The sequence below is a fragment of the Neltuma alba genome, unplaced genomic scaffold (assembly GCF_004799145.2).
Source record: "Neltuma alba isolate B1F8T4 unplaced genomic scaffold, ASM479914v2 tig00006102_pilon, whole genome shotgun sequence".
Classification (NCBI taxonomy): Eukaryota; Viridiplantae; Streptophyta; class Magnoliopsida; order Fabales; family Fabaceae; genus Neltuma; species Neltuma alba.
The window spans coordinates 12,142-38,221 of NW_021634349.1; the positions used below are offsets into that span (position 1 = coordinate 12,142).

The window sequence follows — 26,080 nt, forward strand, 5'->3', positions numbered from 1 at the left end:
CTGTTTGTTTTATGATTCAGGAAGTTAATTAATTAGGTACTAAAACTTAATTTCGACTTCAAAAACTTTGAGACACAATTGGAAAAAAAAATTATTTAATGATAGTATATTGGACTGTGATATATTGATTTAAATTAAAAGAGAAGAGTGCAAATGTCATGTCAGCATTAACATGCGGATCACTTATATTTAATGAGCAGTAAGTGAGGGCACACATGAAAGGAAAGAGGGTGCTGTATATGTTAGTGTGAAGACAGATAGAGTTGTGAATTATGAAGTGAAAGCAACAGGACTGGAGAAAGGAGACGGGTCCCTGTCAGACGGATGCAACCAGCTAACGGAACCAATGGGCTTGCTTCAACCACCTCCCTCCTTGTCAACCTCGAATAACAAGATACTAGTGAAGTGGACGCAAAGTAAATTTAATTAACTCCGCCCAAATCAGTCTCCCATTCCTCTAACCACCATACAACGTTCCCCCTTCTATTAATTCCAACCCCCCCCCCCTCTTCATTCCCTCAAGCTCCAATCTTGATCATCATGGCGCGTTCTGAGATCGACACTCGAGCCCCCTTCAAGTCCGTCAAAGAAGCCGTCGCCTTGTTCGGCGAAAAAGTACTCGTCGGCGAAATTTACGCTCCCATGTTTCAACAGGTTCTCCAGCTCATTCTGCATCATTTTCTTTTTGCGGCTCTGCTTCGTGCATTGTTATTCATCACTTCATGTTATTTATATGTCTAGATACGAGCGGCCCAGAGTGAAACTGGGAATGTTCAGTCCAGAGAGGCCGAATTGAAGGCTGAGATCCAAGAAGCAAAACAGAGCCTTGAGAAAGCCAGAGAGGAAGCCAACTCGATGTCTCGCTGCATTAAGTCCCTCAAAGAAGAGCTCCAGCAGACTAAGAACGAATTGCAGGAGGTGAAGGGGAGAGAGTTGAGGTTGCTGAAGCAGAGGGATGATCCCGAGATTGAGGACCTCAAGTTCATTGCCAATGCGCCTGCCCAGGAAGATGATGATGCCAAGGAGTTGCACAAGAAAAGATACGTGAAATTCGCCAGTCCTCCTGCAGCACTTGAACCCATAGAGTCGCCACCTTCTCCAAACAAGCCTAAAAGAAGGCCGTCAATGCCTCTCTCCCGATGGCTTTTTGCTAGAAGAAAAGCCCATCCATGACCTGCTTGATCACTCTTTCCCGTCTTCATTACTAGCTCACAGCATTAAGCTTGTCTTCGGGACGCCTCATCCTCGATCAGTCCCCCGTCTTCGCGTTCAAACAAAGATCAACTATTGTTATTTTTTTCCCCCCGTAACCATATCAATTTTGTATCTCATTTTGACTCACATTTACATATCCACTACTCTGAGTTGGCTTTGGCTTAGAGCTAGGTCTGGTCTGTAGCAAAAATTTATTCACAATGCAATAAAATATCTGGTTCTCAGGTTGTTCAATCTAATAACGACGCACTACAAATACGCTCCCAAGAAAATATGTATGTTCACAGAGTTGCACAAGTTTGACGCATGACAAGTACTAATATTTGACATTCCGTCGAAGCGAAAGGCTTTAAAGATTCACGGCTCAATCTCTCTCTACTAACCAACAAAAATAATGCAGTAGTCTATGATTTCCTCGTGCGCACGCACCTGCCTCTAGATTACTATTACCCGAAACTCCACATAACGCCGTTTTAAGCCCCGAAAGTGCAAGGTTTCATCAAACTCAAGCAGGAAAATAATATTTTAATTTGTCTTCACCAAAGAAAGGAAGGATTAGAGAACCACCTTTTGCATATGGCTCGGCAATCCCCAGTCCGTTGAGACACTTTTGGCACACATGGCGTCCACTTAATTAATTTGTGACACCGAAGTTTGGATTATCATAAAAAGTGAAAAAAAGGATAAGTTAGAATTGGTAATTACATTATGAAATACGTGTCAAAAGTAAAGTTTGCATGCATGTACGTATATACGTATACGTATATAATGATGACTAAACACACACAGAATCGAAAGTGGGAATGTTTGAAAGGGGGGATTTCAGAGGAAGAAGAATTGATTTTGCGAGAAGGGGTGGTAGGGAGTGGCCCATAGGATGATTGAGTAGGTAGAAGCAGCAGAATAATTATGCAGCATTTACGAAGTTGGGTTCAAACTTCAAAATGTATACCCTCCTACTTGCAGCAGAATTCGGCCCAGTCTCCCTTCTCATCATGCCTCCCCCAACTCCTTCCCCACCTGTTCTTTCTCAGCCTTTAGCTTTTCCTTTTCCACTGATCTCCCCAATGCCGTCTCTGTCTCTCTCTCTCTCTCTTTTTTCGTAGGACATCTACTTCTATAAATTATAACTTTTACCAATTTGTAACATTAGTTTTCACGTGTGAGTAGAGTCTCATGTTAGCAGTCCCATTTCTCAAAAAAGTTCTAGTCATTTCATTTCTTACGGTCTGTCGCTGTCGCCAACATCATCATCACCCTCCACAGCTCCATAAAATGCTCGGAGGAACAAACGTTTTAACCAAATTAAACAAAATAAATAACAAAGCTTATGCATATTAACTAGAACTTGATGTTGTCTTGAAATTTTAAATTGCCATGTAATTTTTTTCTTGGCAATTAAAGTTTTTATCTTTAGAATTTAAAACTTTTGAATGGGAATTTCTTTATCTTCAGCCGTACAAATTTTTCAAATAAATAATGAAGAAGAAGCCAGCTTACCGTACAAGTTGTCAGGGCTTCTTCAGTGGTCCCCACACAAATCTCTGTCCAGAGTTCAAAGCCACAAAAACCTCTCTGCTCTTTTGGGGGAAAAGATGTTCATAGCTGCTTGTAGAGAATCGGATCATTCACACGATCGAATCGCTGGCCAGAGCTTATTTACCGAAAAAATTACGTATAAACCCAAATAAAAGGACTTTTTTCATAAACAAGTCTTGCGAAGGAAGTTGATTGTAATTTGCCACATACGTAAAAAGACCACGTTGGCCCTGCTTATGAAAAAGTTAATGAAATCAGCGGGTTATTAAATGATTTTTTTTAAAAAAAAAAAATCTCAATCCCCTTAACACACCAGGCACTTGAAACACAAATTGAGGAATCAGGAAGGCAAGTTCCACTTTTTTATTCTTATTATTAGATCAATTGGGGTTTACTATCATTAGATCTGATATAAAATATTATACTAAAAATATAAATATGTGAACCGTTTAGATCAAATTTTAATAATTAAATTTATTTATATACATTTTTTTGTTATTTGATATTAAAATACCACGAAATCAAAATCTCTTAACCATCAGCATCCTTTCCTTCCCATCTCGAACGCAGCAGCATTCGTCTTTCTCATTCAGGGACGTCTTCTTGGCCGCCCGTGGGTGAGAAGTCTCGACTTTGATTTTGTGGGTTCCTCAATCCTCACTTTGGTGTTTTGAAGCGGCAAGTGCGATTAGGGGATTTGGGACTCTTTTGGTTGGAAATTCTATGAAATATGAATAACCCACTTGTTTCGTTTTCTTGTAATTAGTAGGGACAGTTTGGTCCTCTCCCAAATGTGATAAACTACAACTAAACCTAGGAGTCTTGTCTTCAAACATGTCTCTTGTTTGAGACTTATACGTAATTCTTCCTTGCTTATTTACATACACTTCCTATTTTGATCCTGGGAAACGAATAAGATGGTTCTAGCCACTGGCAGAGAGACGCATTTTCCATTCTAAGCCAAATAATGACGATGAGGTCTGAGGTTGAAAGAGATCGAGACTGCTGTTGCAAAATTCTGAAAAACAGGTTCTTTTTATCAAGGGATGTAAATTAACTCGCATGATTATGCTCATTTTTTAAGGCAATCATTCCGATTAGCAAAATAATGACGGAATGTTATTGGGAAACGGACAAAGTAACAAACTTTAATATCTATTAGTCAACATCCATTAAGTTCCCTGCCCGACACGTGTCGGGTTGGGAACATGACTCTTAGCATAAAACAAGTTTCTTAAATAGTTCATGTGCTCATTAATTGACCATAACCAGTAATTCACATACAGAACCTAAATATAGGAACATAGCTAAGACAAGCTAGCATCTACAACTTAAGAAGCCGAACATGGAAAGTCATCAGTGGTTCAACTTGAATCTGGAGATCTGCGGGTGTAGGAGTTGAGAGTGAGCTCGAGGGAAGTACGATGAGAGCCATTGTTCTTGAAGCCATATTCATCGCCGTGATACCAGCCACCGCCATAGTAAGAAGAATCAGACCTGAGGTTGCAGTAGCCGTGGACGTCCTCACCGTGCATGGGAAAAAGAGGGAGAGTTTCAATCTCAGGGGCTCCATCTTCTCCTTCTTGTTCTTCTTTCAGCGTTTCTTGATCGCCAGGCCTTATTTTGTCCAAGAAGTTAGTGTAGTTTGAGTATGGATCCATACCTACCCATCCCAAATTGTGGCTTATGGTGCCACTGCTTCCTGCTGCTGATATTGAGCAGTCCTGAGAAAAGGAAGAAAACAAAAATTAATTTAAAGCACATAGTCGACGGAATGAAACTTTCGCCTCGTGAAACGTTTTAGTTCGCATTACAAGGTTCTTCCTTTTGTGGAAGCTTCAAGGAATCAATGAAGAAAGGAATCTGCCTCTTCCGTATTTGTCGTTAGATATTAGTCGTCCACATAGTAGTAGACTATCACCTGCTTAGTTTGCACTATCAAATCTCACATGGTTGCAATTACCTGTGATGGTTGCTTCCATTTCAATGCAGCACACAGTAGTTATACGTACCCACTGAGCATTAAAATCAACAATCAACAAATAAAAGGAAAAGGCAGAAAACGCAAACGTCATCGTATAGATGAATCTTTCGTAGCCATATTTTGAGTCATATGTACAATACAACTTACCCTAAAACACTTCTCCATAGTCACAGATCCATACCCATAGTTCCCCATCTGGCCCAGGGAAACCATCCCAGCAGTAGAAGATGAAGCAGAAGAAACGCCTGTAGTACAACAAAGCAAACATACAATATTACAAAGCTGATGACGTTGAGCATCAAAGAAACATATACCGGTAAACATGCAGAGAGGGATGGTGAGTTAATATATAGTACCGTGAGATGGCGGTATGTTAGAATACTTCGGATGAAGAATGGACTCGTGGTCAGGCTTCCAATTAGTAGTAGCGGAAGAAGGAGGTCTTTGCAAGTGCATGGGACTGGGGAGATGATCAGAGGTGGAGGTGAAGCGTTTCTTCTGGCGTTCACGAGCCTTGTGGTTCTGGAACCAGTAAAAGACGTTCTTGCCTTCAATCTTGCCATACTGCCTCAGCCTAGCAGAGATCCTCTGAATCTGCTCTGCATTTGGGGACCTAACTCCATTGTTGTAATAAAGGTCCTTCAGTATCCTTATCTGGTCACTTGTGGGAGTCCACCTTGTACTGCTTTGCCTGCACAAATACCCTCCTCTTCCACTCCCTCCAGCATCCTCGTTTGCTGCTTGCTGCTGTTGAGGTTCCATACTGGATGCACCCGCAACAATACAAAGACAAGCAAACAAGACACAACAAAACAATTTGTTGGATAGAGAGAGAGAGAGATAGAAGAAAGGGTTGGTATGTATGAATTGGAGGTGGAGAGGGAAGAGGAAGGGGATGGTTTATAATAGAAGGGAGGCACATGGAGTGATGAAGAGAGAAAATCAAAGAAATATCTGAGAGAGAAGGACTGAAGTTGACAGACACGAGTTCATAGAAAAGGGAAGGGACAAAAGAGGGCTTAGAAAGTGAGGGGTATCAGTAGAATTTACTTGGATCAAAAGGTATCACCAGGTATATCAAAATAATAATTAAGCACTTTCATAGAGGCGAGGGGGGTGTGGGGAGGGGGGAGAGAGAGAGAGAGAGAGGCAAAGATAAAAACCCAAACGGAAAAAGGTGTGAAATGGTATATTCAATTTGATGGAAGGAAGAAAAAAAGTAGAGGGTTCTGAATGAATGAATGAATGGCAATAGAATGATGCGAATTGAAGATTTGTGAATTTCAATAGGGATCTTCTTTTGATGGAGATATGGCCCCCCAGCCTCACTCGATCACATATCCTTCTAAACTCTCATTAATTCGAATCTGGAGATACAAAGATATTCCTGTACTTGTCTGGGGCATGTCAAGGGCACAAAAGTAATATGAACTCTTCCTAAATTTACTACGCCTCTCATGGGTCCCGAGAGCAACGATACTACATACAGGAGCACAAGCTATTGCCATTAGGGTTTGTGTGTTTTGGGTTAGTAGCCCTGTGTATGTTTGGCTCGCATCCTGTAATGGAATTTCTGAAGTTAGAGCCTTTCCTTGTACTTGTGAGAATAATATAATGCCTGGGCTTCATATGCCGCAAGGGAAACACACTGCTCTGCTACTGTGCCAAGATGGTACGTACAAGCTACATATGAGGTTTTCCAAATTTTAAGGGGAAAAAAAAAACAGAGAATAAATGATGATAGCTTTGGCATTCAGTTTCAATGTGTAGAGTGAGGAGGAGAACTTGTAGATGTATTAATCACCTGCACAAGCACTGGACCAGAGCTGGGGCAACATCCAAATATAGAAAATAAGGTTTTAAAAAATGAGAAGACAGAAACTGCAAGGTTACGTTCTCTTTTTTGTTTTCGGTTCTCGCCCTTCACGTTCTGAGTTTATCCCGCGAGATCAGCTAATTATGATTTCTCCTTCTGTTTTTGCCCTTTTCCTGCATAGAAGTATCATACAAAATAAACAGAATTCGCAACTGTCTGGTACATATCCTCAAAGGCAAATTTAATGGGAAGTTTTATCAGCCATTTGGGAGGTCCAAAAATATGCTACATGCTCCTACATATTGTCATCATCGTAATAAAGTGACTACGTTTTATCTATGGAAAAAAAAAAATAATGGCCGGGAAATGCTTAAGAGGGACCCAAGTTCTGATCGTGTGCATGTATTTGATTTCTCCGTGTTTTTACGAGGAAACGCAAGTTTTAATTGCGGATGAACATGTCTAGTAATTAATTCCTCACTCATTGAATCTCTAGTAAGATCAAATAAATTAAAGTTGTAAATATTGTTAAGATAAAAAAAAACCAATTGTCTGGCGTACGTCAATAAGGGTAAACTACTTTCTTTTTTTGGTTGGTCAAATAAAATGGTAAACTAGTTTAGTCGCAAAAACACATTAGGGTTAATGAAAACACAATGATATATATGTGTGTGTGTTTGGTAGCTTAGTAATGTTAATTAAGTCGAGATGAAAGAAGAAAAGAGACGCAGGAGAGGGAGGAGGTAGGGCACGTGGTAGAAATATAAAAGGGAAAAAATGAAAAAGGGTGAGGGGTTTGAATAAGCGAAGGAAGCACGCGGCCCAAAAATTAAATGCAGGGGACATTAAATGCAAGGGGCGGATGTCATGGCTGGTGGAGTTTTTCTCCCCACTGTGTCTTGCCTGATCTCACCCCTTGAAAGCCTCATCATTTCTTGCCTTCTCCAACCTCTGTTTCCCATCTCATTTGAAGAGGAAATAGAAATACGAATCCTCTCCCAGTGAATAATCTTGGATATTAACTGTTTTATGATATATGCAGATGATGATGATGGGGTGAAAGAAAAAGGAAAGGGAGGGGGATTGATGAATGAATAATAGAGGAGGGCGGGGAATAATGATTTCTTGTGTACGAGGGTAAAAAGTACGAGATATACATGAAAAAGAAGCAGTCAGGCAGAGCGGGCGTGGATGGAACTATTCAATGTTTCCCCCTCCACACCCCATTCTGTTGCAACAGTAGTCTCGTCCGTTTCATACTCTCTCCTTCTTCTTCTTCAACTTTTTCCTTTGCATTTTAACTCTCTGATTTTGACTATTCCATCATCATTGCATTTCCTTCTCATGCATTCACCCACATCCCACCACTTGCCCCTACCCTCTCTCTCCCCCGCCCCTCCCCCTACCATCTACGCCTCTAATACTACTTTCCATACATATAAATTCTCCATCTTTTTACGTGACAAAGCGTATATATATTTGATTATTTATTGTGTATGGTAAATGATAGTGAAAAGTAGTAAATTAGTCAGTCTCTTATCCAATATGCTGAGCAGCTTACCTCAGAGAGGGAGAGAGAGCCCTAGAGAGATTGGCAGCCGCACTGCCCTAGTCTTACGGGTAATCATCCCTCTTGCCCTCATTTTCCACTCCGTATCTCTAAACGATACATCACCAAGATCATTCCAATCTCTCTCTCTCTCTCTCTCTAGCTAGCCCCTCTCTCTATGTTGGGTCTCCCTTTCTTTCTGCTTTCTTTCCTCCCCAGTTTCAGATAGAGACTTTGCCCCATATACAGTAAACCCTAGCCACCCAAGTCTTGTTTTTTTCTGGCCCCCCCAATTCTTCGTTATAATTATAACATACTTATCGCTGCAGATAGGGCTGGGGCGCTGAGTCTTTCAGGGGCAATGGGGGTTACTTTCGTGAGTTAATTGTGATGCGTCTTATGATACCAACAGGGAGTGTAGAGTGGACCCATGTATGCTGTGTTTCAATTTAAGTCTTGGCTCATAACTTAGAATATATTAGTGGGTGGAGTAGGACCACGCCCACCACAGCAGTTTTGAAGCTCCATTTCAATATCTGGGACTCTAAATGCTAATCCATCTTTTTAGAGCCGGCGAAAGATGTCTCTGGCTGCATCTAAAAATACTAGGGCCAGCGAATTGTATATGATATATGCATAATATGTGTGCGAAAAAACAAAACAGGAAATTAAAGAAGCATCGTGAAAGAATAAAATTGAGCGGCATACAGGAAAGTGGTGATGTGAGAACTGAAGAGGCAGCCCTTATTACACATTCCAAAGCACGAACTTCAGCTACCTTTCTCAACCTGCAAACTCACTTTTATTTCCTCAGAGACGTACTCCATATGATTTCTATTTGATCATCATTCTTTTGTGCTTAATTACAAGATAGCGTATCTCTGCAGGGAATGAGATTTTTATTAAATTCTCTCAAGTGTTTCTACTTGTCGCATGCCTCCTGGCAATGGAAAAAAACGAAGTCACGTCTGAGGAGATTAGAGCTGTACTATATTATTATTCATCCTTGCTGCATATGTGTCTTAGGACATTCTGAGTGCTTTTTACGGTTACACGAAACCAAAGAGATTGCCTCACTACGGCAGCATATATAATCTGTACGTAGAAGCAGTTGTTTACCGAGGGCTCTTAACTAGTTCAGTTGTAACTATAAACAAAAAGTTTAAATTTTAATCTTAGATTGTAAAATTTACAGCCAAGCAAACTTAATTTTTTTTTAAAAGAAAGTTGTTAATACAAATCTAATCTGCAGGCTTGGGAGCCAGCTGGTATGGCAGTCTGGAAGGGGGTTCGAATATCGGGGTTTTGTCTCGGTTGATTAATTGTTCGTCATGCGCTGCGTGTATTTTTTACTTGTAAGATGTTAATAATGATTTTAAATTATACAGCAAATGGCTAATCAAATCAAATCAATCCCAGTGTAACTTTGGTCTCTATATTAAAAAAAAAAAACTTGAATTGGAATTTGTCTGGAATGAGAACAAAATAGCATAGCAAGTGGGGTTGTTTGATTGTTTTTAATTTGGGAAAAAAAGAAAAGGGAAGAGGAAAACAGGTCGGGCCCCTGAAGATTCGATTTCAGATTGATGAAAACCTTGAGAAGTCTAGTCAGGCATCAGACACTGAGAGAGCTGAGAGTTCCAGATATCTACTGTTCATCGCGCATTCACCAATCTTTTTGATATAACTGTTTTTTAATTTCTTTTTAATTACTTCGCATCAGGAATAAAGTATAAAACTCCATGTGAGGGTATGGATAAGATTGCATTGGCGCTGGATGAGGGCACATAAGAAGAAATCAGCCACACGATGGAGCTAATGGGGTGATGATACGTATGTATATGCATGGATTTAATTAAATGTAGGAGTGGGTGTGAGAGATAGATGAAAGAGTGACGTGTGGGGAGAAGAGTTGTCATATAAAGGAGCCACGTTCCAGGCAAACTAAAACTAGCACTGGCCTTGCATTCCATTTGGCACAACACGACAAGGCCCCCATCATTTAATCCATAATACTCCCAATATCTCCTATGTTTACCCTAAAACCTGCCTTCACTTCATCTTCTTCTCTCATTCATCCTCAAACATCTCTTATTAATTCCCTCCTCCTCCTTTATTTTCGATCAGTTTTTCCCACACTCAAAAGGTGTTTGGATGTAAACCAAATCATGATTTTAAAAGTGTTTTTATAGTTTACGGTAAATATGTAGAGGAGTTTGTCTCGTTTTGCAGAAAAGTACTTCTTAGAAGCATTTTTAAGCATTCCCAAACACCCCTTCAATCACTCTTTCAAAATCCACACGCCTCCGTCAATTAAAATCACCAGCAATCTACTTAATTACAGGGGCTGTGTTTAACAAAAAAGATTAATCTCTAGCAACAATACGAGGAATAAGATTCAAATCTTTGTGAGATTAAAATCACATGATTGTTTCCCATATTTTTATCCACCAGCATTGAAGTATAAAAGAAGTAATTCTCATATTATTTTTTCAGGTGCCTGTCTGTGCGCACGACAGAGGTGTTTTGTAATTAAATTAATATATATTATGAAATGATATTCGGCACTACAATAATAGTAACAAAAATTGCTTTATACATGATAATACGTCAATATGTTTACGTTGGATAATTAATCAGAATATTCAACCAAAAAAAATGCATTACAAATCACTAAAAAATTTAAGTCATACAAGATCAACAAGTTTAAATTTGTGCTAATTCAGTGCTTTGGTTATTAGATAGCTAGTCCTCGTTGACTGCAACGAATTTAGATGGTTATTCGCCAATTATCAAGATCGATTGATATGAAGTGTATGGGCATTTCACTAAAATTTGGGCTCTGATTATTTTTCATCGCTGCAGTTAATAAGAGTCCAGCGTCTGAATGGCGAGAAGCGTCTACCAATTTGGAGAGAAATCTACGGTCCCTTTTGGCATGGAATATTAAAAATAACAAATAGGAACTAAAATTACAATTAAAAAATTATTTAAATAGTATTTAGTATGAGTAATTAGTTATTACATGAGATTTGACAAACCCATGAAGGTGGGATTGGGAAATACCATCGCCTCCTATGGTATTTTCTAACTCTACATACATGAGTTTGTCTAATCTTATATAACAAGCAATTTTTCATGTGTTAAGTATTTTTTTAATAAATTTTCTCAATCTCAATCTCAATCCGTACCCCTCATTTTTAATCATTCATACCAAACGTGACTTACGTGCGCGCGTGTCTGTAACTCTGACTAATTATATGTTACCTTATTTCAAACTATTAAATGAAATCCCAACTGTTTAGGTTTTGCATGAGCTTACGATTGATTCATGTGTAATTTATGATTAAATAATACATTTTTAGTTCTATTTATAAAGCAGAGAGAAGATATCTTTTTGTTCTATTTATAAATTATATCGTTAAATTTTTAGTAAGAATATATTATGGTGTAGATAGTTAATTATTTGTTTGAAGTTATATATATATATATATATATATATATTAAATAGGGATAAAACTGAAAAGTTATATTTTGATAGGGACTTAATGTAACTTAAGGTTATTCTTGATTTGTATGATGTTTAAGATTTTTCTTAATTTGTGTGAAGTACGCTAAAAGTGCTTTATAAATAGGATTAGTATAATCTTAGTTAAATACTACATTCGGTTTTAATTATAAGAGCTAGTTGACTAATTTGAAGAGATTAAGAAAAGAAATTAAGTTAGTTATTTGTAATAAATATGTGCTATCTTTCCTAAAATATTCTTACTAATTAAATGTATTGGTTAGAGCTACTATAGTTAGAAAGACTATCTCGAAAAAAAAGCATAAATATGGAAAACAAAGTGAATTGGAGTCTTATATCTAAGACTAAAATAAAAGTCAAACAAGACTTTATATTACAAACCGGAGGTAGTAATAGATAAAATTACATGACCCAATGACAAAATATAAATGCAGTTGTATCGACTACGTACGAGAATATCGATAACATTAACGATCTAAACTTCAGCATGTTCTCATACTGGACTGGGATTGAATAACTAATTTACTTTTTCTTTTTTCTTTTAAAATTTTTAAGATCTATCTAAATTTTTTATAACAAAAAAAAGTACTGGGTAGCTTCTCGTCCATTCGGCGAAGAAAAACACTGGACATTATGTTTATTTGACAAACGTAAAAATTATTGTTATTGTCGGTTCATTTATGCCCAATATGTTTACCCATACACTTTTCTGCGTACATTTTTATATTGCTCGATTGATTTTGTTTGGTTTTGGGCCACAGACCGTGATTCCAACTCGTTTCTCAAAGCCGGGCCCATGTTTATGTAAAAGCCCAAACCACACCGCCCCTTGAGAGGACTGAAGTCGGAAAACGGGCTGTGAAATTCCAAAAACACCCATAGAGAGGATAAGAAAGGGCAGATTCTTATCGGCAAAATGCAGCCGCTGGTCTAGCCGCTTCTGCATTTGCTATCATCTCATGAAGCCATGGACATGTCACCCGAGCACCAGCTCCCTCTCTTCAAGCTCATTCTCCCTCATTAACCTATCAACGCCCAAGCACTCCCACACCTTCTTCCATCCACGACACCGTTTTCTCAGATTCAATCCCATCGCCTGTAGTACCCCTGATAGTGGCGGCAACACCAACGTTAACGATGGCGGCAGCGGCGTGCCAGACTCAGTTCAATCACCGACCATGCCACCGCCGGGAGCTGTGGAAGTACGCTTCAGAAGAAGGTCGAGAAGGCAAGCCAGGCAACAGAGGGGTGATGGAGGAGTCTCGAACGCCGCGCAATCCACCAAGGCAAAGGTTTCAGCGAGTTATCCGAAGAAATGGGAGGACATGAGCTTGGCGGAGAAGGCAACTGACTTGTACATGGGAGAGAAGGGTTTACTGTTTTGGCTTAATAAGTTTGCATACGCTTCAATCTTCATAATGATAGGGGCTTGGATATTGTTCAGGTTTGTGGGGCCGTCCCTTAATCTTTACCAGTTGGATTCTCCTCCTCTCTCCCCTTCTTCCGTGTTCAAGGGATCTTCCTGATCTCTCAGGAGTTGCAACTGCTGAGTACTGCTTCCTCGGGCGAAGAAATTGGTTTGCCTTTAATCCTGGTGCATGCCAGGATTATGTTAATTCTCACAATAGTAGAAGTACCCTGATCAGGAGCGCACGAGCAAGTCATACCTTTTAGTGCATGAATAAAGTTGGATAGAGTATGAATTTCATGTCCACTTATCCTGTTCTTTAATTTGCGCACATAAAAACGAAGAATGGAAGATTCAACCTCAATAACACAACTCATACCCAAAATCTTCTTTTTAGGAAATGGGAAATAAGTGTAGCAAGTATATATCTTTCAAAGGCTAAACAATTCAAAGCTGGAAATCCAAAATTCGAAGCAAGCAGCAATCTTAACTAATGAATCCAATGTTCCACCGCAACATTGGCTGTTTGCGTGTGACTTGACTAGTATGAGTTCGACAACCGCAAATAAGGATCACTCTGTTTAGCTCAGTTTGGATAACCAACTAAGATACAGTATAATCAATCCCATCCGCCCAAGGCTGAGAAGTTTGCAAAACAAAAGGTTCCGAGTTCCTAGAGCCATCTCTTAATGAGCTTAATGAGCGAAAGAGGGAAATATATAGTCATTTACATATCTCATGTCCTAGAATCATGGCATTAATCTTATTGTCAAATTAAAGAATGACCTTTAACGCTGTAATCCAGAAAGATAATCGTCCTTGCTGCAATTTGTACACATCCAATCTCCCAGAAGCGTCAGTAATGTTAGAACGCAGCCAGAGCCCAGAAGGAAAAGAAGCCGTGCATATATTGACCAACATGTGCAATGCACCCCAAATACACAAACAAAAAATAGGAAGATCTCAAATGAGCTGGCAGCAAGACCTTCTTATCAATTTGTCACACAACATCAAATATCAAACAACCGTACTAATACAATACGTTGCATGTCTCAATGCTTGGTGGTATGCTCAGGACTCTGTCTCGCAGAGTAATAAGGTTCTAAAACAAAATTAAACAGCGCAAGGAAATAAATGAACCGAGCGAGATAACTTAACTTTGTTGTAGTGATAAACTTTAGATTACCATAAGACAAGGGGAAAAAAAGTATGCCGAATATAGTCTAGAATTTGATATCGTTGTAATGGTTGCGGAACAGCTTGCCAGCTTAAACTAAACTACCTGGATCAAGCCATGCTTTAACCCTGCAAATCTGTCTCGGAATTCAGAGCATGCAAGTAACTAGCATCTACCGTTTTGCGAAACAGCGCTCAGTTGCCAGTTCAAAGACAATAACTGTTGCAGATGTAAGCCACAATGAAATAACGAAAGAGACCGTTCTCATGTGGTCATACGATACACCACAAGATGACTAAAGGCTAATTCCAACTTCTTTCCGCATATTGCATACCAATAAGAAACAAATTATACAAATAGATGTCAAGTGCCTCTGCAACCTTCCATAAACCTCGAAGGAAAATCCAAACTTTGAATACGAGCAAGAAAAATGGCCAGTAAGAAGGCCATCTCATGAACAGGGACTGAATGCTGATTCATAAACCATAAACACACTAAATTTGTCCCAGACCTGCCCACCTTAAGTCACAAACACTACATCATCTCATCACTTGAATTTAGTCTCTGATGCCCCCATATAAGCAGACAACTACATACAAATGACAAACACACTAAAAATATTTCATAGAACTGGAGAAAAGAAAAAAAAAAAATCAGAATGAGAAGAGATTCAAAACCCTGAAAATTCAAAATCAAGTATCATAGAAACACCGGAACAATCATGGGAAACTAAAAAGAAGGAACTTGTGCATATTCAATCGCCAACACTTGGTGACAGTTGGGGGTTTTCAGTATCGAACAGACGGCAGTTGCTTATCATAGCGATTGCTGAAAAGCAGGAAGGCGTGATTTCAATTGCTGGAGAAACAGAACTCCCAATTCTTCTTCTCATTGGTTTGGATCAATGCGACATGGTTTTAGAATCAACGCAGCGTACAGAGCGAGGGAGAGAAGCGACAAAGATGAGGGCTTTCGGCTTTGGCATTTTGGCAAGTCAGGGAAGAGAACGCTGCAGAACGGAAACAAAATCCCTCTATCTCGGCAGCAAGGTCCACTGTCAGTTGTATCAAATGTTTGGTAGATATATAATTTTAGTTGCCATACTTTCCCCACCTAACCTAGAATAATTTAAAATTAAAATATTTATAACTTTGTTTATTTATTTAGTATTTTTCAGGTTTCACATTCTTCGAAAAAGGCATTGCATAAATTGAGTCTTGTACTTCCAAGTTTCACCCTCTTAAAAAATATATTAGTTAAGGCAAAGGCAAAAAATTTAGTTTTTTTTTGTTTTGTTTCAACTGCAAACTTTCCAAGGTAATTGCCGTGATTTGAAGTCAAAGTTAATGTGAAAAACGAATTTGATTTGCAAAATTGATGGCAAAAGAACTGGATATTACAATTTTTGTCTATACATTCTCAATAATCAATAATCATCCCACTTGTAATTTAAAAACCGGGAAATTGAGAGAGGGAGAGAGAGAAAGAGGGAAATAGAAACTGAAAAGCAAAAAGGGAAGGGGGGCAAGGAAGCACCAACTGATTATCTTCAGATTTTTGGTTCGGATTGCCTTCTTTTTCCATAAGCAAGGGGAAACGCGTGCCGCTTGGAACAGCACGATTCAACTCCGACCAGGGACGATCCTCGCTTCTCATCCAAGCACGCCTCCTATTTCCCCTTCCTCCCATTCTCTCGTCCTCAATTCCCTCGGTATGTTGCCCCTGGGAAGATTCCCTCTCAATTGTCTCTGTTTACCCCTCGGCTTCTTTATTTTAACGTTCTGAGCCTGCCATCTTGTTGTTTAGCTAGTCTTGGTGGGTGGCTACTTTAACTTCAAATCTGTCCATTTCTTTTTCCTGTACTAGGGTTAAATTGCATTTTTTAAAGATCACCTTACAGTAGCGGAAACCCAAATTTGTGGTGTCTGAATTTCTTCTTTCCTGTCAATGTGGTTATTAGGGTTTATGTTTTTATTCTTTTGTGAGTTCATTATCTTGGGATGACTTGATTGGGGCGTTGCTGTGATGATGGGTGCTGGTTGGAATGCTCTGAAGGAACTCAGAATTGGTAACAGCTCAAAATTTTACCTTCTTCCAAAAGAAAAAATTGGCTGTGTCAACGAATTATGCATCGGCCTCAATTGTGTTTCGCTGTGATGCTTTGTATTATTAGCAACGAAGTAAGTTTTGGCAACAAAGGTGTAGCTACACAGCGGGGACATCTAGTTTTTACAATAGGTCTACTTGGATCCATTTGTGTTACCGATAATCATAAAGTCGGTATCTAAAGGATTATTATAGCATATGTGCTGTACGGTGACGACATCATGAAGTGATAACTGGACAAATGGTGGATACAAACGTCCTGCTGATATGATTTGGATTCCATTGAGCATTTAACGTCTCATATCAATCAAATTTTTTTTCCGGAGTTAGCATGTAGTTTGATGATATAAATTTTCTGAAGCTTCATAACAGCAGCATGTATACATGATAGACTTTTTGTTGTGGACGATCTGAAGTGTATTTATGAGTCTGATATGGTTAAATTGTATGCATGATTAAAGTTTAGACTAATATAGATATGACAAAATGTGTGCTTTGATTTTTGTTTATTCCAGTATTTGGTGTTCATCGTATTACATTGCTTTCTTTTAGTCCTGGAATTGTTTAATACATATGGAGTCCATTCCAGCTATGCACGTCCCTTGGTGCTCTGTCATGCATTATAGTTTTGACATCATTGTAAACGTTTTCATACCATAGATTATTGGGGCTTCTCTTTCTTCTGGTGCGTGTGCTTCATAACTAGAATTATTTATATCGTGATTATTTAGAATGTCAAGCTCTCATATCTCTATCCAACTTAAAACAGTCAATGGCTGCAAATGAAGACATTGACATGCCAGCTTTGAAGCCTGAGCCGAGCCAAACTGATGAATTGTGGAAGCAGGACATGGAAAGAAACCAGTCTCAACTGGATATCCTGCAAGAAAAAGTCATGGAGGTTAAGGCCTGCATACAGGGTTCGGAGGAAGATGCAAAAAAGGAGTTAGATGTTCTTTGGCGGAGAGTCAAAACTACTGCTACATTATTGACCTATTTAAAATCCAAGGCTAGAATCATGGCTGTTCCTCATTTAGCCCACACATCTTGTGGTATCAAACAACTAGAGGGGGTAGGGCTTGTGGACAAAAATGGGATACCGTTATCAGGTTGGTCCAGGAATGTTGATGTTTCTTCATTTGACAGTCCAGATGAAGAGTCATGGATAGGAATGAACCGGCAGCATGGTTTGGTAGATGAACAAGATGCAGCTTATATAGGTGAGATACTGAAGTCCATTCAGATGGTTGCAGATGTTATGGAAATCCTTGTGAAGAGGGTTTTGTTGGCGGAATCTGAAACTGCAATTGAGAAGGAAAAAGTCACTTTAGGTCAGGAGGAAATTAAGAGGAAGTCTGCCCAGTTAGAGAATATGTCTATTAAATTAGAGGAGATGGAACGCTTTGCTCTGGGCACAAATAGTATTTTGAATGAAATGCGGCAAAGGGTTGAGGATTTGGTGGAAGAAACAACCAGACAGCGACAGCGAGCTTCTGAAAATGAGCAGGAGCTCAGTAGAGTGAAACGGGACTTTGAATCTTTGAAATCATATGTTAGCAGTTTAATATCTGTGAGAGAAACCTTACTTTCATCGGAGAAGCAATTTCAAAGTATTGAGAGGCTGTTTGAACGGTGAGTATCTATGTGCTCTTTGCAATATACTTTCATTCTGTGCCTTTTCAAGTGTTTGATCTGCATCAAACTTCCTGCTTGATTTCTGTGGCTAACTATTGTTTGCTTGACGGCAATGCCATTTTGTACCAAGTGCTTAAACTTTGTCGAGTAATTTATCCTTTTGGTGGAACTTGTGGAGCATCACAGGCTGTTTAGTAGGAAAAAGGGAACTCCTCTGTGTAATGTTCATTGTACCTTTGAAATCATGATCTAGCAATCTCTATTTTTTTTTTTTTTTCACTTTTTAAAAGTAGGGATACGGCAGTCATTTTCTATTTTCAAGATTACTATTCTCATTCTATTTTTCATTCCATTTATATTCATTTTGTATAACAAGAGATCCTTTGTGATGAAAGAAGAAACATGGTTATATGTGCTGTTTTTGTTGCTTTTATTTGAACAAGATCTCATCCTCCAATGACTTATAACGTTACTGTTGTATGCTTCTTTATCGGTTTTCAAGAGCCACAACCACACTGCTGAATTGTGCAATTTTTACGAGTGCGACATATGAACATCCTACAGGAATGGCTATGCTTATTTGTAGATATGTGGTATATCGACTTCTAGGGATTTTCCGTGTTTGTCCTTCTAATTAGACGTGCCTTCCCTGCTTGAGTTTGGATTAGTTTTAGCTTGCATTTGGCCTGCTTCTCACTGCCTGCGGTATTAAACTTAAGACTTGGGTTCTTAACTTTTCTAAGATGACTAATCATTAGTGCTTTGCCTGAATTGCTGTTACTTTGTTGAGGTCAACTATCAATTTATAATACCATGGTTGGTCCAAATACAATCATGATATATGGAATTTATTCTTGTACTGCGCAAAATTTTTCAATATGTTGGCCCATGCACTTGCGACGCCAGTACTGCGCTTTTGAATGTGAGTGCTTTGTTCTGGCTGCTTTTAATTGATTCTTTATCTAAGCATTCTTCAAAATTGGTTGAATTAGTAGGCTTTTGCTGAGGTGTTTGAAATGGAAATAAGTTCTGGTCACAAAGGCACAGTTGAGTTTTGAATATACATTCTGTGGAGGAACATTATGATAAAACGTTAATTTAAGCACTTGTGTCGGATTAAAGCTTGTTAGTTGTTATTATGTCAGTTCATTAACTCATTTGATTTCATCTGCAAATTTAGTTTCATCCCCCTTGCACGAAGTTCTGATTTATTTGGATGTGTATTGTCTTACTGCTTGACGTTGCTGTGAGTCAGGCTGGTTGAGAAGACTACACAATTGGAGGGTGAGAAAATGCAGAAAGAGGCTGAAGTTCAGAGACTCATGGAAGAGAATGTGAGGTTGAGTTCTCTGCTTGACAAGAAAGAGGCCCAGCTTCTGGCATTGAATGAACAATGCAAGGTAATGGCCTTGAGCGCTTCGAACATGTAGATGCTGTGATACCTTACTGATTGTTTGCATGATATGCGCCCCTGCTTATCGTGGGACTGTGGGAGGCATCCAAGAGGAGTTTTCCTGGGTAATGCAATGCACTTGTCATCATGATTGAAGTCCTCTCGTCCCGAAGGAGCAGCAGTGAACGGCTACTTACTCATCTCTTGTGCCTTTGTTTTACTCTCTGGTGCCATCATTGTGCCTTTTTGTTGGAATTCATCGTCAAAGACAATATGTACTCGAAGCGAAACTGCGAAAACTTGGCTTGCTCTTTTATGAAAGGACAAAAAAGAAAAAGGATTTAAGTTGTCTATATTTGCAACAAATGTTGAAGACCGCGTCGTGGATCGCCGTCATGTTGATATCATAATTATTGCTTGTGAGTGAACGAACAATCTTTTATCTTTCAATTGTTGAGTTTATCGAGTTTTTAGATTGAAAATAAAATCGGTGCATTCTAATTTTAATTGGCATTTAAAAGTGAAATTCTTATTTCTCATCAATCTTCAAGATGAATGAGCTAAAGATGTTGTATTTAACAAGTTTAGAATAATGATTATTTATATGAACGGGTAGGGTTATTAATAATTGAAAATTAAAATTCTGGTCGCCCAGTGCTACAAACTGATACATTTTTGCCAACTATAAAATAATGATATTAATAATATGAAATTTTAAAAATATATGAGAAAATTATTCGGGGAAGTCATGGATATACACTATTCATTACCCAAGCCCCAAGGCTCATAATGATCATGATTGTTGGCGAAAAATGAAATTATAATGATTGAAAATTGGCTACACAAATAGTTAAAAAAGAAAAACGTTGAAGGTTTTCTGTGCTACATGTAAAAACTAATTTGATTTTTAATTTAGTAGTAAATATAATATCTTAATCCATTTTATCTTTTATATTTATTTAATTTTTTAAAGTAGTTATATACTAGTTGTATATGTTAAATATTTTATTAAATAATAGTTTTAGTTAATACACTTATTAGCAAGGGTGTTTAAAGGAAGATAACACTTATTTATTACAAATAATCAATTTAAGTAATTTTTTTAATTTACTCAAATATGTTAATTAGCTCTTATAGTTAGTACTACCTCCGGCTCTAATTATAGGAGTTAGTTAACGATTCTAAACATAAGACTCCAATCTATTTTGTCTCTCAAATTTATAATGTGTTCTAAAAAATATTCCTATTAATTGTAAGATATTTCTACCCAAATGTAGACTCAATGTATGTAATTGAATAAGGATAATTTAAGAAAGTAAACATGTATTTGATACAAATAACTAAATTAACTATTTTTTTTAATTTTTTGAAATTAGTTACCAAGGTTTTTTTTTATTAAGATGGGAAGGTAGTACCACTGTACCAGTATTATTTTACGGCGCTGACTTCGTATGGAGGCCGTAAATGAGAAAATTAGAATGTCGCCGGGAACGGAACAGCCGTAAAGGAAAGCCAGGCGCAGGAAAGGCAACAGAACAGCACGCCCTGTCCTCTCAGCTCAGAACGACTGTCTTATCTCAAAACCCTAACTCTATCGCTTCTGCTGATTATCCCTTGTTTGTATTTTTCACGAATTTACAGTATAATGTCTCACTCCGTGGCCCTCAGAAAACAAGGTGATCACCAGCCCGATGATGGCTCCTCTGCCACTAAGCTGTCTCGTCTTAAAATTGGGATACCTTCTGAGGACGCCGATAAGAAGGTGCTCCTTCCCTCCCCCTGTAGTTCTTGTTAACAATTTCTGAACCCTAACACTCCTACCTAATTGTTTCCCTTCACGCTCATTTTGAATTTTGATTATTTTGCACCTTAAATCTTTTGTTACGGCTATGCATGGGTTCTGTATATTCTTCTCGATGGTGAATTGAGTTAAGAAGTTTGGTTTACGATTCTTGGAAATTTTACTCCTCTTTTTATAGACAGTTATCATCTCTGGATGTTGCAGAATGCAAATAAGAGAGTTAAAGATGTTGAAATTTGTGTTCCAATTGTATATGGTACTATTGCTTTCTACCTGGGCCGGAAGGCTAGTGAGTAAGTTCGATCGCTGATTGTTTGAGTCCCTTATGTTTTTATGCGTCTATCAGTTTTGCAATTGTCTCTAATGCCTCATTCCTTCCAGGTCTCAATCGCATAAGTGGACGGTCTATGTACGCGGGGCATCCAACGAAGATCTTGGGGCGGTCATTAAGCGGGTTGTATTTCAATTGCATCCTAGTTTTAACAACCCTAGGAGGGCTGTTGATTCACCGCCATTCGAATTATCGGAATGCGGCTGGGGTGAATTTGAAATCGCCATAACCCTCTTTTTTCACAATGATGTCTGTGATAAACCGTTGGATTTGTGAGTAGTTTAGCTTGGCTGATTTGCCGAGAACTCATTTTTCTAGACGTCTTTTAAGTAACTCGAACATCCCCAGCCCTCCACTTGCGCGGGGATATTGAACGAATTTTGAATAGAGGACGAACATCAGTTAAAATTCAAAAAATAATTGCACAGCAATGACACAGTTACTTTGGATTGAAATTCTATAAATAGATATATATTGTTTACTGGATTACTGGATTCTTTTTCCTAGGTACCACCATTTGAAATTATATCCTGAGGATGAATCGGGCCCCCAGTCCACCAAGAAACCTGTTGTTGTAGAATCTTATAATGAGATTGTTTTTCCTGATCCCTATGAGGCTTTTCTGGCACGTGTGCGGAATCATCCTGCGGTTATTGTGCCTAGGCTTCCTGCCAGTGTTAATCTACCGAGTCCTGGTGAGTTTGTGTGAGTGCTGTTGTAATATTTTATTTCTCATAAGTATTCATTTGATGGTTTCCCCACCTCCCTCTTGCAGTTCCAGTTGAGAGTGTCAATGAAAAGGGCAGAGCTGATACCAAAGACCATCACCTAAGCCAGTGGTTCATGAATTTTTCAGAGGCTGATGAGCTCTTAAAGCTTGCAGCGGCACGCCAGGAGGTTGAACTTCCTAACCACCTCATTTGTGTGTGTGTGTGTTAGAATAGAGACTAATTATGCTGCATTTCTTAGAGTAACATTATGGTATGGTAAATTTATTTATTTGAAAACATCGTTGATTCCCTGATCCATTCTTCATTTATTCGGTATGGCTAATTGTTCTTTTAAGCTCTTCTATTTATTTATTTATTCAATTGACGTCAGCTCTTTTATTTTGCTCTAAGATTATTGTCTGCATTATTGTTGTTCCCGGCATTCTAGGGGGCTTTTATCGTACGGTGAATTTAATGAAGTGTGCGTGGTTCTTGCCTTTTTCTCCCCGTGTTGCCCTGTCGGGGATTGTGCAGTGTGCATTGAATGAGCACTAAGTTAGCTGTTCCTGTTGCATTGGCACTTGTGGACTTATCTTTATTTCTATTGAGAATATTCAATTTTTCCCTTTCCGTAAAAAAAAAAAAAAAATCTTTTCATCTAAAATCAATATCTTACGTGCAATACCATGTTGTAATTTTAGACATAGTTGTGGCTTCTGAGCTGGTGATATTTCCAATGTGCTAGGTGCAAGCTCACATTGTTAAGCTGAGAAGACAGTTGAGCTTGATGGAGGGTTCGACTCCGATGTCAAAACCAGCCTCTGGTTATGATTTATGAATGTACATGATTTTTGTTTATATTTGTGAAATTAATTTCTTCTAATAGTTGCAATACTGAATATTGGTCCTGCATGGTCATCTCTGTAAATAAGCATATCATCTCAACACGAAAGCCTCCTTGTAGGTAGGTCGAGTTGAATCTTTCGATTTGTGTAAGGCAAGAGATTGCTCTTATAATTTCTCTGGGAAGTGAGTTGTACGTGGTAGTTGCGCAGCATAATAGATTATCTTGTTTGATTTACATAATATTCTGCATAATTATGCATTAGCAATTTTCGGTGCGCATCACTTTGATGAGCATTCTAAACTCACTAAATTTGGAATATCTATATCTCATTTGAATGGTTTGGATTTGATTTCTTTTTTATTTTTATTTATTTAAAATAATTATTTTAATATGTAAAGTAGAGATAATTTCTTAACTTTCATTGTTTCAAAAAATAATTTTTTCTATTTAAAAATAATTAATTAAAGATTTTAAATATGGACCATTCAAATCAAATATATATGATTTAGATCTAATAAGCTTAAAGTGCTAATCAAAATAATGAGTACTGAAACAGATTTTGTAGTATATGAGATGCGAGGTAATGTTGTATTTCCAAAATGAGAATATTATTTCGACAATGATAGCATGTTACAAAATTTAAATCTAGCTTGGAGATATGTAGATGATCATATATTTTACCACAACTATTTTTTGCTGCAAATTGCGTGCAAAGAGAACAAATAACGAAAAGTTATGTGAGTGGTGTCCTGATAGCATCGGCGAAGGAAACATGAACGAGCTTATTACGTTAACGAAACACTATCTTTCAAACAGAGGGTATTGAAATTAGATATTTAATTTTGTATTTCTGCATTGATTTAAATATTTTTGTTACATTACGAAGATTTGGATCTTTACCCTCTAATTACATTCATCCCATCGTCGCCATTTGAGTTAACTCAAGTAGTTATTACTAACATCTTTAATAACATATAATTAATCCAACAAATGGTATAATTAACTATGTGCAGAAATAACACCATATAAAAGGTAGGGAAAGCCGTTAGTTTTAATTTAAAAAATGATGCCATAAGATTAAGATTCATGGAAACTGACTATGGTAAATGGAGTTTAAGAGTTAAACCATTAAAAAGAAAATTGTTTCGCAATATGGTGCTCCATCGATTTTTCCCAGAGGCATATGGCATTCCATGATTCAAATCGATATGTCAGTCAAAGATGATTGGCCTATCAACTATACTCCGATGGAGTAATTGTCAAAAACAAAAAGGTTTTCTTTTCTAAACAAGGTCGCATTTATAAATCCAATGCTGTGAAAACGATTGTCTCTAATATACATGAAACTTAACGCAGTCCCGACATCGTATATTAGTCACTTGATTTTATTTATGATCAGCTTAAATTGTCATTAGACTGAGCTTCTGGTGGTAAATTGGAGAACACGCACTTTCTGCAAGGAAAGCAACATTGTTGCTGGCTTCCCTTGATTGATCCTAATCAATACACTAGAAGAGTCTTGACAAGTTTCCACATCAGATAATGATTATTGCAATAACTGATGCAGACAGAACTGCTTGGCAGCTAGTTCCGAAACTTGAGAGGGCCTTGATGGGTCTAAATCTGTCTTTATAAGGCTTTAGAAGACAAAAGGAGCATGTCTTTACATGTTTATTTATTGGACAGGGAGATCCATTTCCAGGCGCAAATTTGCCATCCATAAATAACTCGATTAGGTATTAGATCCTGCTCCCTGTTTCTCGACAATGATGACCCCCCCTTTTGTTTTTCCGTTCCCCCAAACGAAGATTGTCTGTGGAACTTTAAGAAATGAGTGCCTTTGCTGGCTGAGATTGTTTTGTTCCTTGGATGAGGCTTCATTGGGCTGGAGAATGTTCAAAGCTCAAACCAAAATTCTTTTTGTTGTCTCACAACCTTGACTGTGGTCCTCTTTTTCCTAGACCACAGCCCAGAGCCCCTCCACTTCATCCTCCTTTGTTTTTTTCCCAAAACCCCACGCCTTTGTTGCAATCTTAAATGAATGTGATTGAAAGGCTTCTTCTGCGAGTCAACCTATTTTTTCAAAACCTTGATCACATTTGTCCATTTCGCTAGGTTTCTAATATGGAAAAAATATACTTTTGAAGCACTGAAAATATTTCGACCAACAAAGACCATTGAATATATCTTTTTCCAATCGTAGATTATTATTTTGAAATGAGATGATTATCAGTTAAAATTAGTAACTTGAGAGGCAATATGAAGAATGACAGTAAGATAAAATGCATGGGATTACCCTGCCAAAAATCAAACATGTCCATATAGTTTTGATTTTGATATTACTTATTTGGTCAAACGCTTAATATTAAGTTAAATCTCTCTCTCTCTCTCTCTCTCTCTCTCTCACGCACACAGAGATGGTTATGCTTAAGCATTACGTTTCAACTCTGACTCAGCTCCTTCCATGCCAAAGCCTTTTTCCACAACACAATTGCCATCACACGTTAACAATCATGCGTAAGTAACATTACTAAAGAACATGCCTGTTAAATTATAGTAGATTGTGTGTGTTTCGCATGGAATTTAAAATAAGTCACATCATTAAAACTGTGGCTTCTCATACTTTTTATATGCTATATTAATATTGATAACGGCTACCAATTTGCTCTTGAATATTGGAGTAAAAGTGGAAGTTGCTCTGGATATGCACAAAACAATGCAGGGAACGTATATGAGGTGATCACGTGATGTGGTCATCGAATGCATCTTTTTCGGGCCTTGGAACATGCCAAATTGCCAACGAGCCCTGTTATGATCGATAAGGCTACAGATACTAGTGGTTCTTGCTAATTTATAAACCATAACTTCTTCTTCATCATAGCCTTTTCCCATGCTCATGCTGAATTCTTATGTTCCTGTCTTTCAACAACACCACATGGGCAGTTTGGATATGTGAGACATTTCCCGGAAGCAACTAAAACATGAAGATCTCAAAAAATATTTGGAAGTATAATTTTTTGCATTCATTTTATGAGCATCG

At 38.1% G+C, this 26,080-nt stretch overlaps 5 protein-coding genes across 9 annotated transcripts; 4 read left to right on the forward strand and 1 right to left on the reverse strand.

The window, feature by feature from the left end:
- Nucleotides 1–540: 540 nt before the first annotated feature.
- Nucleotides 541–1,449, forward strand: LOC114749561 (WEB family protein At3g51220-like). The gene is made up of 2 exons (XM_028938063.1): nucleotides 541–654; nucleotides 742–1,449. Exons 1-2 carry the CDS (start codon nucleotides 541–543, stop codon nucleotides 1,171–1,173), a joined length of 546 nt encoding a protein of 181 aa, XP_028793896.1. The 3' UTR covers nucleotides 1,174–1,449.
- A 2,669-nt stretch (nucleotides 1,450–4,118) lies between these two features.
- LOC114749571 (protein WUSCHEL-like) lies at nucleotides 4,119–12,430 on the reverse strand. The gene is made up of 4 exons (XM_028938079.1): nucleotides 12,350–12,430; nucleotides 5,095–5,485; nucleotides 4,886–4,983; nucleotides 4,119–4,478 (listed from the first exon to the last, which is right to left on the reverse strand). The coding sequence occupies exons 1-4, from the start codon at nucleotides 12,428–12,430 to the stop codon at nucleotides 4,119–4,121; spliced, it is 930 nt and encodes a 309-aa protein (XP_028793912.1).
- A 116-nt stretch (nucleotides 12,431–12,546) lies between these two features.
- On the forward strand, nucleotides 12,547–13,576 carry LOC114749570 (uncharacterized). Its single transcript, XM_028938078.1, has one exon. It carries the CDS (start codon nucleotides 12,592–12,594, stop codon nucleotides 13,156–13,158), a length of 567 nt encoding a protein of 188 aa, XP_028793911.1. The 5' UTR covers nucleotides 12,547–12,591; the 3' UTR covers nucleotides 13,159–13,576.
- A 2,108-nt stretch (nucleotides 13,577–15,684) lies between these two features.
- On the forward strand, nucleotides 15,685–19,828 carry LOC114749567 (uncharacterized). 2 transcript variants are annotated; one of them, XM_028938071.1, is made up of 3 exons: nucleotides 15,685–15,928; nucleotides 17,093–17,955; nucleotides 19,214–19,828. In XM_028938071.1, exons 2-3 carry the CDS (start codon nucleotides 17,096–17,098, stop codon nucleotides 19,386–19,388), a joined length of 1,035 nt encoding a protein of 344 aa, XP_028793904.1. In that variant the 5' UTR covers nucleotides 15,685–15,928; nucleotides 17,093–17,095; the 3' UTR covers nucleotides 19,389–19,828. The 2 variants fall into 2 exon arrangements, with proteins under 2 accessions (XP_028793904.1, XP_028793905.1); XM_028938072.1 differs by lacking the exon at nucleotides 15,685–15,928 and adding an exon at nucleotides 16,880–17,008.
- A 980-nt stretch (nucleotides 19,829–20,808) lies between these two features.
- Nucleotides 20,809–23,274, forward strand: LOC114749569 (transcription initiation factor TFIID subunit 14b-like). 4 transcript variants are annotated; one of them, XM_028938074.1, is made up of 6 exons: nucleotides 20,809–21,113; nucleotides 21,335–21,445; nucleotides 21,534–21,755; nucleotides 21,991–22,178; nucleotides 22,259–22,380; nucleotides 22,939–23,274. In XM_028938074.1, exons 1-6 carry the CDS (start codon nucleotides 21,043–21,045, stop codon nucleotides 23,029–23,031), a joined length of 807 nt encoding a protein of 268 aa, XP_028793907.1. In that variant the 5' UTR covers nucleotides 20,809–21,042; the 3' UTR covers nucleotides 23,032–23,274. The 4 variants fall into 4 exon arrangements, with proteins under 4 accessions (XP_028793907.1, XP_028793906.1, XP_028793908.1 ...); XM_028938073.1 differs by having other exon boundaries at nucleotides 21,357–21,445; XM_028938075.1 differs by having other exon boundaries at nucleotides 21,357–21,445; nucleotides 22,259–22,376.
- Nucleotides 23,275–26,080: the final 2,806 nt, after the last annotated feature.

Bases quoted from the DNA above. Each gene is read 5' to 3' on its own strand.
- LOC114749571 (XM_028938079.1), bottom strand. From the start codon at position 12,430: ATGGGCCCGGCTTTGAGAAACGAGTTGGAATCACGGTCTGTGGCCCAA. The intron at 4,984-5,094 runs GTACTATATATT...GTTGTACTACAG, and splicing joins TAACATACCGCCATCTCACG to GCGTTTCTTCTGCTTCATCT. The intron at 4,479-4,885 runs GTAAGTTGTATT...TCCTTTTCTCAG, and splicing joins CTATGGAGAAGTGTTTTAGG to GACTGCTCAATATCAGCAGC.
- LOC114749561 (XM_028938063.1), top strand. From the start codon at position 541: ATGGCGCGTTCTGAGATCGACACTCGAGCCCCCTTCAAGTCCGTCAAA. The intron at 655-741 runs GTTCTCCAGCTC...TTATATGTCTAG, and splicing joins ACGCTCCCATGTTTCAACAG to ATACGAGCGGCCCAGAGTGA.
- LOC114749570 (XM_028938078.1), top strand. From the start codon at position 12,592: ATGAAGCCATGGACATGTCACCCGAGCACCAGCTCCCTCTCTTCAAGC.
- LOC114749569 (XM_028938073.1), top strand. From the start codon at position 20,997: ATGTCTCACTCCGTGGCCCTCAGAAAACAAGGTGATCACCAGCCCGAT. The intron at 21,756-21,990 runs GTGAGTAGTTTA...TCTTTTTCCTAG, and splicing joins TGTGATAAACCGTTGGATTT to GTACCACCATTTGAAATTAT. The intron at 22,381-22,938 runs GTTGAACTTCCT...CCAATGTGCTAG, and splicing joins TTGCAGCGGCACGCCAGGAG to GTGCAAGCTCACATTGTTAA.
- LOC114749567 (XM_028938071.1), top strand. From the start codon at position 17,096: ATGGCTGCAAATGAAGACATTGACATGCCAGCTTTGAAGCCTGAGCCG. The intron at 17,956-19,213 runs GTGAGTATCTAT...GCTGTGAGTCAG, and splicing joins ATTGAGAGGCTGTTTGAACG to GCTGGTTGAGAAGACTACAC.